Source organism: Clinocottus analis, unplaced genomic scaffold (genome assembly GCF_023055335.1).
Source record: "Clinocottus analis isolate CAN_PGR_092001 unplaced genomic scaffold, fCliAna1.0.p SCAF_353, whole genome shotgun sequence".
In the NCBI taxonomy this organism is placed as follows: domain Eukaryota; kingdom Metazoa; phylum Chordata; class Actinopteri; order Perciformes; family Cottidae; genus Clinocottus; species Clinocottus analis.
Genome location: NW_027176102.1, coordinates 1 through 13,777, shown reverse-complemented (window position 1 = coordinate 13,777; position 13,777 = coordinate 1). Strand labels below are relative to the sequence as shown.

At 41.7% G+C, this 13,777-nt stretch overlaps 2 protein-coding genes across 2 annotated transcripts; both read left to right on the top strand.

The window, feature by feature from the left end:
• Positions 1-353: 353 nt before the first annotated feature.
• LOC137799513 (cathepsin Z-like) lies at positions 354-4,072 on the top strand. Its single transcript, XM_068596308.1, has 6 exons — positions 354-514; positions 1,955-2,118; positions 2,331-2,510; positions 2,733-2,883; positions 3,581-3,746; positions 3,930-4,072. The coding sequence occupies exons 1-6, from the start codon at positions 384-386 to the stop codon at positions 4,041-4,043; spliced, it is 906 nt and encodes a 301-aa protein (XP_068452409.1). The 5' UTR covers positions 354-383; the 3' UTR covers positions 4,044-4,072.
• Positions 4,073-6,785: 2,713 nt separating this feature from the next.
• On the top strand, positions 6,786-13,633 carry LOC137799512 (metallophosphoesterase 1-like; the record flags this gene model as incomplete). Its single annotated transcript, XM_068596307.1, has 7 exons — positions 6,786-7,233; positions 7,402-7,510; positions 8,923-9,026; positions 9,969-10,049; positions 11,485-11,593; positions 11,951-12,031; positions 13,511-13,633. Coding segments are annotated over exons 1-7 (858 nt in total), but the record flags the coding sequence as incomplete, so codon positions are not given.
• Between the last annotated feature and the right edge of the window lie 144 nt (positions 13,634-13,777).

Here is a 13,777-nt window from a genome sequence, read left to right as displayed (position 1 = left end):
AAATATGAATAAAAATGCAACCATGAAATAATGTTGTATTATTATAAGACCTAATAACGCACAGTCATGTATAAAGTTGTTTTCTACAAGTAAAAACTCTGCACAAGGCATATGTTTGTAATTTAAGTATTGTATGATGCTAAAGCCTGTTTTCTAGTTACACTTTAAATGCAGGATTAGTACTTAAACTAAAAGCATTTCTACAACAGCTTTGCTACTTTTACACAAGTAAAGCTCTGTGAACTTGTTCAACACAGTTTCGAAAATAAGTTCTGTCCCACATCTATTATGACATTTACCGCCAATATGACGTGCAGGTTGTCCGCGCTGCCGACAGGGGGCGATGTGTGCCCGTCACGTGAAGGCATTAAGGGAGATCCAACATGGCGTCTACAACAACAAACGCATCACTGCTGTTTTGCTTAGCGTCATTTTATTTGCAAATCAGCTCCTCCAGACTTACAGCAGAGTCGTGTTATAAACCCATCACCGACGACAGACCCGACTCTGTCAAGTAAGTGGCGAGAAAAATGTACTTTTTCCTTCTGACTGACTGTTAATGTGCACCGTCAGACACCGACCCGTTACCGCCAGTTACTTTATGTTCCTGCCGTTTGGATAGTACTTTCAGTAAGTGCACGCGTTCCGTTGTAGTCTTCCTGAAGTATTTGCCAGCCTACAGTGGTGAGTTTATAGTAAATCAACATTAGTCATCTGGAAAAATGTAACGTAACTCTTACGTCACTAATCTGTTAGCAACTACTTTACGTTACTCAAGGAGTAACGTTACCAAGCAGCTTGTACTCGAGTACTTTACATGGTATGCTACATTTGGAGGTACATCTTGTTAACTCAGCAGCCTTGAAACCAGGGGAGCAACTTTGAGAATATGGTGAAATGAAAAAACAAATTAAGGATAGTTTCACACTTTCAAAGTATTTCCCTAAAAAAAAATTTTAAAAAAAAAACACAAAAATAGGACCAACACAGAACTGTTTCACAGGTGAGAGTGAAACATTGTACAAATACAAAATTACAAATGATCTAAACAAAATGCTCACTAGCAAGTCATTTAAAGAATACAAAGCAGAAACCAAACATTACAATTAACACAAGCATCTTGACACTTAAGAGCAAGTTAACACAAGACCAGACCAACAGGTTCTTATTCACTTTTTTCAAGCAGTCACTGTATGTACAACAACAAGTACAGGAACCACTACGACTAAAAATGAAAGCTCACACAGAACACAGGTTCCCATCCAGCTGGTTCCAACCCTCGTCCCTGGTGGAAGACACTTGTGAACCCATTCCACCAAAAGATAATCAGAAGCTGGCGGCATGCAGTAAAGAAAAAACAACCAGTGCTGGCTGAATGCATGGGATCTACCAACCAAGATGTGTCCATACTCACCTAGTATGCTGCTCCCTTCAAACAGAAATTAACTCCACAAAAGTAACCAAACAAAAATCCTGTTCCCAAAAATCTGTCACCATGCTAAATACCTGATGCATTTAAATCTGTACTGAAAAGAACGCTGACAGACCACAAAAAGTATTTAAAAAAAACAAATTAGTGCCAATAAGCAAGCCTCATTTGTCACATTAAGGCTACATTTAATCTGACCAAATGGGTTGGCATCCGGGACCAGGCCCCATTTGTCACAAACTGACTCAGGGAATGTGACCAGGAGGAAATCCATGCATGGTTACACTTAAAACTAACACAATCAAGGTGCACAACCAAAAGGCCCAGGTGGGCTTAATCAAGCTAACGACCCTCCTCTGCTGAAACAGCCTCTAAGAAAGTGGGAGGGGCATCATAAATGTCTAATTGAAACATGACTTTTCTGCGTTATCATATGTTTCTACATCACAAATGCATTGATGTGTCTATATCCTACAAGATCACTGGATAACTGGATATGAGCCTCATCATTTTGACTTATTTCAGGACACGGCCCCGCCCACATGAGTATGTGAAGGTGTCGGACCTTCCTCCGTCCTGGGACTGGAGGAACATCGAGGGAAAGAATTATGTGAGCGTCACACGGAACCAGCACATCCCCCAGTACTGTGGGTCCTGCTGGGCCATGGGAGCCACCAGTGCACTCGCTGGTAATCAAGTGGGGGGTTGAGGAGGGAGGAGATAAGACAAGATGGTAATAGAGGGATAGACAGAAATTGGGATTGATGTAAAAAATGTTATATACAGTATGCATATTGTGATGCGCTATATTAAGCAATTTCTAATCGCCCACCCAAGTGAAAGCATCCTTTGATCCTTTGACTAAACTTTACCGTTTGTCATTGTCGCTCTTTTCTCCAAGACCGTATCAACGTGAAGCGCGGAGGGGCGTGGCCGTCGGCCTACCTGTCAGTCCAGAACGTGATAGACTGTGGGGGGGCGGGCTCTTGTTACGGAGGAGATCACATGAAAGTCTACGCCTACGCACACGAGAGAGGCATTCCTGATGAAACCTGCAACAACTACCAAGCCAAAAACCAAAGTATACAAATATACAATTTCTATCTTACCATGTTGAATTTACACTATATTGTCAGAAGTATGTGGACACCCTGGTCTAAACACATTTGCGATTTTGCTTTTTACATCACATTGTAACAGTATACTGGAAATAAAAAATGTATCTTCATGGAAATGAAATGAAATTGCAGGGTACGCGTTGCACTGCGCTGTGAATCATTATAGATCATGTCATTTGTTTTAGAGTGTGAGCAGTTCAACCAGTGTGGCACCTGCTCCTTCTTCCAATCCTGTGCCATCGTGAAGAACTACACTATTTGGAAAGTGGGCGACTATGGAAAAGTTTCTGGGAGAAACAAGATAAAAGCGGAAATTTACAGCAATGGGCCCATCAGGTAGAGTAAGTCATCCTCCCCAGTCATTTCCTAATTATCCATCCACCTACACACTCTGTGTGAAGTGATTCAGCTCGAACTTTTCACAGCGATTCTTCATCATAGTGACGTTTTTATTTTTAGATACATATTTTATCATTTAAAAACTGAGAAAAGCAGCAGCAGGAGTATAACTTTATTTCACTTGCATTCGTCTTCAAAATACAGTAAACTATTCATCTTGTATCTAACATTCAGACACATTTTTCACCATGTATCCAATTTATTAATAAACACAACTTAGACTTACATCACCCAACAATTGCCTTATTTTCCTTAATCTGTCCATTTATAGCTTAATATCTTTCACGAGCTGTTATTACTTCAGTAAAGTTCTGGCTTTGACAGCTTTATTTAGTCTTTAAAGAAAATCCATGCTGTATGAACAAGGTCTTATAAATATTCTTTTCTAATACCTGCAGATTGAGTTAAAACAACTTTTTCATGAAATATGAGCGTCAGTATGTGTTGAAAACAACATCTGACTGCAAATAATTTCGATCAGAAAACTGCATGTGACACTCAAAGTTCCCACACTGCCTGAGACACATTTAATTTAACTAGAGCAATATTTACTGCTGCTTTTACAGCCCGAAAGCACTGCCCTTTCCACGAAAAAAAGATTCAGACTTGAGAAACTCTCCACTCTGTCTTTCAGTTGTGCCCTGATGGCCACCGACGGCCTGGAGGAATACACTGGAGGGATCTTCTCCGAGTTTCACCCGCTGTCTTTGCCAAATCACATTGTCTCTGTGGCTGGTTGGGGCGTGGCCGAGGATGAAACCGAGTACTGGATCGTCAGGAACTCCTGGGGAGAGTTTTGGGTTGGTCTCTCTCTCTCTCTTTCTGCTTTCAGTCTGACATGAATCAGCCCTGCGGCTAAAATGTGCACACCTCACTACTTTCAAAGTCATGACTTCACTCTCTTATCTTTTAAGTTGCGACCCAGTGGTGTCATTGACTTTGCTTTCCTGCATGCAGAATAAAAACACATGTTTTGTTTTCAGGGAGAACACGGCTGGGCAAGAATAGTCACCAGTGCCTATAAAGGAGGAAAAGGAAATTGGTTCAACCTTGGTATTGAGAAGCACTGTGCATATGGAGACCCTGTGGTGATATAGTGTCTTATTAAAGTGATGGAAAGGCTTCAGTTTTGTCATGACTCTGTTTTTTTTTAGACATTGAAACTAGTTTGTATCAATTGAAAGGTATTCTTTAGGAAAATATTGTGTTTGTTAGAGGGGATATTTGCCAAAGTGTCTTGAATAGGAGCAGTAACTTCCTGGAGTCTCTGCTGGTTGAATTAGTTCAATTCAAGGGAACTTGTTAAATAGTGATTTTGTTTTTAAGGATTGTGTACCTTTGGCTCCAGCTACTTGTTTGCCCCACATAGTGTCTTCTCATCTAACTCTAACTCTCATTTACAAGCTGAACCACATTCAGACACTACATTTAAATAAATATTCTAACACAGATTAATATTATTATCATAATAGATCATTTCTTAGGTCAGAAAATGCAACCTGGATAGGTGACCTGCCCCTCCTGAATTAAATGTCAAGCTTAAAATATCAATTTTCTTTTAAAGAAAACAGTGCAAAAGCTGCTGGTTCTTCACCATTACTTGTATCACTCCTCTCACTTTTAAATTCAGCTGTGAAACAGCGTTGGCAGGCCTCAGGTAAGGGGAGCTTACAGTTGCACTTCTCTTTTCACCCACACAGCATAACATCTGCACAAGGATCTCATAATGAGCGGACCATGGAGAGTTACCATAAATCAAATCCGTATCGCAGAGAAGCAGCAGATACTTTCACCACTTCCCTATAACACGAGCGGGGCGTCATCTCCTGAAGTGCACACTCGACTCGCGGAAATGTCTTCAGTTGTTGCGTTAATGAAGCGTGATATTCTTTGTCGACGATGAACAGATGCAAGAATCCTTAATGCGGACTGATTAATCTTCTTCTGTGCCACAAAACAACATTAAAAACAAATCAATGTGTATTAATCCACGGCTGAATATAGTGTCCAACAGATGCACTATTTATTATTTTGTTCAAATGTGGCATTTGCTACAGCGCCTAGTAGTCATATGTTATTAATGTGTTCATAGTTTGACCCACAGGAGAGACTAAAGCCTCTGACCGCTCCCAGCTTTTGAGTTTCTTTGTGTGAACAATCTTTTTACATAAAGACGTGATGTGGGTTTGTTGATATCAGCGCTTTCTTCTTTCTACTCACAGGACAGCTCTGTTAATCAGTTCCAGGGTTTACAACCAAGTCGCACATTTGAGAGTCAGTTTACAATTTAAAGCAAATACATGTCCTCTGCAATTCACGCCCTCTCCGACTTGTGAGTGGAGCAAAGCCAGGCCCAACATCTGGAGGGGAGCAGAGTTTTGAGGCTCCACCCTCTTACTTTGGTTTCTCGAGACAAAAAGAATCATTTATACAAAGAATTCACAAGTCTGAAAAACTGAGATGCCTTTCCCTGTAGTCATGTTGCCATGCATCCGTTTCCTCTCCGTGCTGATGTTGCAATGCTCTACTTTTCACTCCTGCAGCTTCCCCATTCTGCACGAGTCAAGTCTCGCTCTGAACATAAGTTTCAACAAATGTTTTAGGGAGAGTCAGCGGGAAGACAGGACGTGAGTCAAGGGGCCCCTCTTTGCATGCAAAAGCAGATCATAACAGGAACATGCATGACTCGTGAACGCAGACCGACTGGTTGAGCAGGTGTAGCTTAAGGCCATAAATAGATCAGTTTGGTTAAAGTAGTTTCCTGTGTGGCTGAAACTCCTCTGCTTGTAGTTTCATGGCTGCACACACAAGCGGTCTCCCGCTGATTAGATTTCAGCTCGTAATCACTTAATCTCCTTTGTCCCATAGGTGTTGGCTCCTTTCCATCTGTTAGTATTTGTATGTTTGTGTGGACAGATGCCAGATTTTGTCAGATTTGACCACTGATCAGATTTATTAACAGTCCTATTGGTTACGAAATGATAACATGGCTTCTTTATGAACTTTTAACTCAAGTCTTGTTGTTCCTCTATCTCGGTCTGGCCATCCCTCCCACCCTCCACCTCTCCTCGATCATACAGTCAAGTCAGCAGGTGTTCGCAAGAAAAATACCGGAAGTTGGCCGATTTTCTTCTTTTTTTTTATTGAATTTAATTTGCCACGTTTGAGAGAGAAAAAAGTGGGACTTTGTGAGATAATAAAAAAATAAAAGATACATTTAAGATGTATTTACAAGAGTGTAACACAAGTTGTATGTTATGCTGAAAAAATATTAGTGATGCTTACACATTGATACATGAATAATTATCATATTTCATTCTGAAACGTGCCATGCTGCATGATGAGTGAATTTACTCTTGGTACTTAACATATACTTTGATGATATTACTTTTGTACTTTATGTAAGATTTGAATGCGTTTACTTGTATACTTTCTCAACCACTATCACTCACAAGAAATGCTATTTGACAGTAATGATTGTTTTTAAGATATTTTACATATGTGTTCCATATATCTGTAGTTGTGTGTAACCTGCCCAACCAAGTGGTGGGAGAAATAAAAGCTTACATAATTGCCACGATTTGTACCGTGTGGTATTGCTACTTTTACTGAGGTAAAACATCTGAGTACATCACATATTCCATTTTAAAACACACATCATTTTCCAAATAGATGCGATCGTAAAATTGCATTTTCAGTTTTATTTTTGAAAGAACCAGCACCGGAAATGCTGTTTCCAGCTTGACGGTTCAGAGCAGAGAGGTGCGAGTTGGTTGCGCATCAGCTGCAGACTGCTGCTCCTCTCTCGGCTGCATGTCTCTCTACAGGCTGAGGGCATTTTGCGTTTTTTTTATACTTTATATCTCATATTTTGAACACCGGGAACAACGGGGCCTCAGAGCCACTTGCCATGAGCATCACACGGCTGGAGACCTGAACAGTCGCGTCTGGACGAGGGGGGGAAGATGCCTCATGGACCGCTCCATCACCGCCAGTGCGCCAGTTCAGGGCATCCCAGACGCCGAATAACAACGAGATGCCGAGGTTTAGCGTCAGGTGGATGGTCGCGCTGGTGCTGATCCTCCTGGTCGGCGGCGCTTTCTTTTACTGCGAGTATCTCATTTACTTCCCGACCATCCTCAAGTGCGCCTGGCCGAAGATCAGCCATGCACGCGGGGGAGAGGGCATCGACGGCCGGCCGATGGACGCAGCGGTCCGCGCCATGGTGCTGTCGGACACGCACCTCCTCGGAGCCGTCGGAGGACACTGGTTCGACAAGCTGAGGAGGTAATGTCTTTTTTTTATTTGTTTTATGTTGTATTTTTTTTTTTTTTTTTTTTTTTTTAAGAAGCAATCCATCACTCGTCCTCGATCCAGCCGTTCGTGCTCCGGGGCTCTGCAGGACTGTAAACAAAAACAACGAATGACGCTTACTTGTTGTCTCCAAACGCACAGGGAATGGCAGATGGAGAGGGCTTTCCAGACCGCTCTGTGGCTGCTCAGGCCCGAAATAGTGTTTATTCTCGGGGATATCTTCGACGAAGGCAAGTGGAGCTCACCGAAGGTAACGTAGAGCTCCCTTGTTCCCTTCTTGCTTTGTCTGAAAACCCACCGTGCTTATGATGAGGATGAGGAGGATGGTGGTAGTGATGATGGTGATGGTGGAAGAAGATGCAGAGCAGGGGCCAGCACTCTCTGGTCATCATCATCATCATCATCACCTTGTACCATCCAGGCACCGGAGGCTGCAGGTTTTTTCAAGGAAAACATAAACAACAGCAGCAACCTGCATCCTCTCAGCTCTTCAAGGTTCATTCATCCTGTAGGAAAAAAACAAAAACATCATCTGGGAGAAAAGCTCACACATCTATTACTGGATCGTCATATGTGATCCGTCAAGTCAGATGGAAGAAAGATGAGGTGTTGAGCAAGTGCAGCACGCAGGAAAGCCTCATTAAAACAGGAAATAGAGCTTGCAGACGGTAACGTCTCCAATAATCTATTATGTTCCCCTCGTTCATTTTCACACTCGCTTGGCATCTCTTCTGTAAATTGTGGGATGTTTTTTGTTTGCAAGAGGAAGGGCCCAAAAGCTTTACATTTTCAGAAAAATAAATACTGGAGGAAGTCTGCAGCTATATCGAGATCTTTTCGTTGTGTATCAATTATTTTCTCGAATGACAGTGGAAATCCTCACGTTTTAGAACTTGAAAGCACAGTCAGTTTGACAAAATCTAAACTATATATATATGTATGTTTTGGTAGTTTGGGAAACATCAAGATGTCTGCCTACTCTCCAATAGAACAGGACTATGTGGCACTCCACTTGTGGTGCTCAGAGCATCAATTACATATATTTGGAAAAGTCTCTTTCCAGAAATCCTGACCTGGAGGCTCATGGGGTTTCACAGACCTTCTTGTGTACATGTAACTGTGGTTGATAAAGAATAGTTCCCTTTAACTGACTTATTGTCTCAGGCTTTCTCTTAATAATTCAAAGCTTTGAATTTACAGAAAGAGAAATCATAACACAAGTAGGGCACGCAGCAACTAATGGCTATTTCCTCTTTTTTTTTTTTTACTAATTCAAAAAGACATAAACCATAAAAAAAAAGATGCAAATCTACACATTTCAGAACCTAAAATCAGCATTGTTTTTGTAATGCGTGCATCTGTCAATCCCCCCCCTAGTTCAGAGTAGCACCCGGGAGTCATTTAGAGACACATCAGAAGAAAAAACATCACGTAAACCCAGAGCGCTGATGTAATTAAATGTCTCCTGTGTGCGGCTTGGGCCCCTGCAGGTGCAGAATTGAATCTGGAGTGTGAATCAAAGCCACCCGGCTCAGACAGGCACCCATGGGAGCTGCTGGGTGACCCACAGAGATCCCATTAGCTCTCATGAAGCTTCCCAGGCGGGTTTGGTCTTATTAAAGGCCCGGCGCTCAAGTGTGTGCTTGTGTTGTCTCTCTGCAGCACTGGGAGGACGACGTGCGGCGCTTCCACAGGATGTTCAGACACTCCGCTGACACCGAACTGGTCGTACTGGTCGGCAACCATGACATCGGTTTCCATTATGAGTAAGAAACAGGCTGAACAGGCTTATTGTTTTTATGGTTCAACCTTTAGTCTTCATACTCCACCAGGCTCAGGTAACCTCTGATAAAGCTGTCATGAGTTCAGGTCGGGCGTCACAATAAAAGAAGGACTTTAAATTCCTCACTTGTTAGACCTCACAATACCTCTGGGTGATGATTTTTTAAAATTGTATTCTTCGGTTACAAACATCTGAAACCGGAAGAAAAGCTGTTGTATCTAAAGAAGACTATTGGCTGCCAAATAAATGTGAATAAAAGCCTCATATGCTGTTAGAGTGCCGAGTCAGCAGACGATAAGAACAAAGGGACTTTGTCCATGTTGCATTATCTTTGAGGAAATATTTGATTATGAGCCAATGAGGAGGACTTTTACTGAGATATACTGAACAAGGTCATGACATTCTCTAGTTATCTGCAAGAACACTGAGGTCACGTCTCATGTGTTGTTTTATGGGACGGCGATATGTTAAAATATTGTTGTAAATGTTATTGTAACAAGCTTCATTACAGACGACATACTGGAGACCTGACAGACTCAACTGTTCAAGATAAAACTAGTATTACAGAGGTCTTACTTTATGTTTATTGAGCCTGACTGTCAGTATCAGATTGCATTATATTGCGTTGAGGTTGCGTTCTTTGTGCGTGTCCGTGTGCGTGCGTGTGTGTACGTAACCCCCTCTTTTGTTTGAAATTCTTCTTCTTAAACTCTCAGTGGAAGAAGCGGTGAAAGCAAACACACCACGCTGCATGAAATCCTCCTGCAGTTTGTCATTTCATGCCTATGTGATTCATAAATTTGGGAGCATGCAGACACACACTCTTATGTAACCCCGCGTGACGGACCGACGTGGCAGACCGAGCAGCAGGTTGGCTATTTTGATTTCCGTGTGGTGAGCGTGTCGTCTGTCTGTCTCCCCGCAGGATGGACTGGTTCAAGCTGCAGCGCTTCGAGAAGGTCTTCAACGCTTCCTCCACCAGGATCGTCACCAAAAAGGGAGTCAAGTGAGTGGATGCGACGCACATGAGGACCCCGCAGGAACGTGACTCATCAGACCGGAAGGTCACAGGTTTAATCCCCCCCTAGAGAGGCAGTCTGTGACGGGAGGAGTGCTCTTAAATAAGACAAGAGAGTTCACTTCTCCAGAGATCTGAGATCTTTGCTTCAAGGCAAAAAAATATGACTTTGCATTTCAGTTTTCACAGTCTGCTGATTATGCAAAAAATCTACTTCCCGCCCATTTAGTTTGGTAGTGAGTCCTGAAAGTCCTTAAACCTTCTTCTTGTTTTCCTGGAAACTGAATATATGAAACTATAAGACGTTCTGGTATATTCACTACAATATGAAACTAGCTACAAGGATGTTCATAACTAAAGTTCAATTATTGTGCGGTGCATTGTTTTTTCATGAAGTTTCAACTGAAGTCATTTATTTTCATCTTTATTTTAGACAGACATGTTGTTTTATTCTAATATTCTATCATTATTTCACTTTATTTAAGAAAATATGGTTTTAGGAATCCAACATAGACATAAATCCTTTAATACAATGAGTAATATATATATATGTATATATATATATATATATATATATATATATATATATATATATATATATATATATATGTATATATATATATATATATATATATATATATATATATATATGTATATATATATATATATATATATATATATGTATATATATATATATATATATATATATATATATATATATATATACATATATATATATATATGTAATACAGAAAGAAAAAATAGACTCATGTTTGCATAACTAAACTAAAAATAATTCATTATGTATTTCATTGTTTACATTGTAGATTACTGTTTTTGTTACTTATTTCCCAACTATGCATTATGTTTTCATTATACAGGTGTAACTAATGCAAAAAGGTGCTAAAATGAAAACTTTAATAATTTTAAACTGTAACTTTGTATCGATTACAGACCTTTTTGTCCCCATTCTGTTGCTACGGCAACAGCGTTGTTCCCTGTTCACTTCCTGTCTGCTACTGCGTGATCAAAACAGGAAATACAAAGGGACCCATTTAGAATATTAATGTTGTGAAATGTCGACAACACTAAGTATTAATGATACAAATACTCATTATTAAACCCTGATGTACATTGTTTCATCTAGTTTCACAAGGAAGTCCTCAAATGCCTAAAATATCCATAAAATACATCCTGCGTGTGTGCTGTCACATGAAGAGACACCCCGCTGAGCTGGTGTCAGCCGCTCAACAGTCGACCTCTAACCCCACAGAGGTCACCGCAGCAATGCTGGATTCATTGTGAAGGCGCTCAACCAAATGCTCTGAATGCCCCCAGAATGAGAACATTGTTATACGACGTGTCTTCTCTCCGACTTCCTGGCACAGTTGCTGAGTGTTGTTGCCGTGTCTTCTCTCTCCAGCTTCCTGCTGGTGAACAGCGTGGCCCTTCACGGCGACGGCTGTCCCATCTGCCAGTCGGTGGAGAAGGAGCTGATCAAACTCTCCAGAGACCTCAACTGCTCTCTTCAGGTGCGGGGAACATTTTGTTTGGAAGTTGGTTTGCAGGCGTTCGGGCTGTCGGCAAATTGAACACACACACACACACACACACACACACACACACACACACACACACACTCTCTGCTGCTCGTGTAGTGAGAAAGACTCAAAGTCAAGGGGCGGAAGAAGGAAAAACACACACTTCCATCCCGAAGCGCAGTCGTACTTGGAGCAGGCGTTTGGCTGCTTTTTTAAAGCGGCGGCTGATTGTGTTTCTGTCTTCCTGCACGAGAAGTGGAGGGAAACAAAACAACAAACGTCGTTGGAGGACATATTGCGAGCTCGTGGATAAGACGGTACGCTAAGACTCCGCTGTCTTTCCTGCAGAGTTCACAGTCGGGCAGCGGGGTGACGGACAGCTGCGAGGCCGCGCAGCTCTACCCTCCCACACCTCCCATCATGCTGCAGGTAAAGCGCTGCTGCGCTCTGCTGGTGTTCTCTCTTTCTGTCTTAACGCGCGAAGCGGGGAAGGATACAAGCGCTCTTCATCAGAAGCTCCTCTAGAATCAGTGCTGAAGTGATCGAGCTTGTCTCCGTAATCACAAACTCATATGTACAAGGGAAGATGAATGTGTACTTCCTGTCCTATTACCCATTCCTGGCTCCTCGGTGACCTCAGAGGAGAGGGATGATCAAAGGAAAGAAAATCATTTCTCACTAATAGGACACCTACTGAATTTGATCCGCTCAAATTATCTGGGAGGGCCGTGGTTTTATTCTCCTGTCAATGACATGAGACGGATCTATTACCAGCCAGTATGGACAGCAGGACAGATTTAAACATTCGTACTGCGCCGGAGAAAGTAAGAAAGTGAGTCCCACAAGGTTGGAACAAGGAACTTTGAGACTATAAAATGGGTCTTTGAGCAAAGCAGTCTGAAGGAGGAAGAAGAAAGTGTATCGAGTGTGTGTGCTGGTGATAAACAGAACAAAGGGTGTAAGGTTAGTCATGTCTAACTGACTATTGTGTGGTTAACTCGCTCCCATTCAGTGGCGTCCACTTGTCTAAACTTAGTTAGTAAGTAAAGCACACAAGCATGAGTCACAGTGAGGAAGAAGCTGCCTCGTGGGAATGTTTAAACATCCCTTCAAGCAGATATGTAAGCAGTTGATTTGATGTTTGAATTCATGTGTCTGTTCCACATCACTGTAAATCAAATCCATTCTGGCTTTGGGCCCGACCTGCTCTACCAGCGCGGCTACAGAAACAACACAAGCGTTTGAAGACATTTGTCATTGTTTTCTGACAGTTCTGAGTAGGTTATTCTAAAAAGATTATAAAGAACAACTAACTAGCAGTTGCCCCGTTAACCGACACCGTGGACTAGAGTAACGCTGTGCACCCACCTGCTGTTCAAATCCCACAAACTATGTCCAATTGTTTTGGGAAGATCCAGAAAAAAACCAAAAGAATTTTGGATAAATGTGTCTAACATGCATAAAACATGTATTATTTCAAAATATTAACACATTACTCAGTTACACATTACTTGTACAAATTACTAATTTTGTCCAAAACCCAAACATGTTAACCTATATACAATTAAATAAACCGTAAAAAACAGTAAATCCTCACATTTCAGAAGCTTGAACCAGAAAACATTTATTTATTAATAAAAAGTAGATGAATTATTACGTTTTCCTTGATAAATGACAAATTTGTGTTGATTCATTTTCAGCCAATCGGCTAATTTATTGTTTGTAATTGTTGTGTGAAGTGGTTGCTTTAGCCGGGTTTTGGGACTAAACATCTCAGGATCTTGACATCAACTCCCGTCAATCTTTTTCCCTGCGAGATATCAAATGTCCTCAACATCCTTCTAGAATTAAAAAACAAACAAAAAACAATAAAAAGGTATTAACTCCCATGTTCTCCCGGTGCTGCAGCACTATCCTCTGTTCAGGGTGAGCGATGCCGGCTGCACGGGACTGGACGCTGCACCGCCTCAAGAGCGCCACCTGCTGTTCAGAGAGAAGTACGACGTGTTGTCCAAGGAGGCCTCACAGAGGGTGAGCGCTCTGCAGTCTCGTCACACCGGCTCCACTGTGGGGGCTTCACTTCTCCGGAGCGGTTGCATCCAATTAAAACACAGCACAGCGGTCTGCTGTCAGAAATAATCCTGTACAGAGGCCGCAGATGATGAGGATGATGAT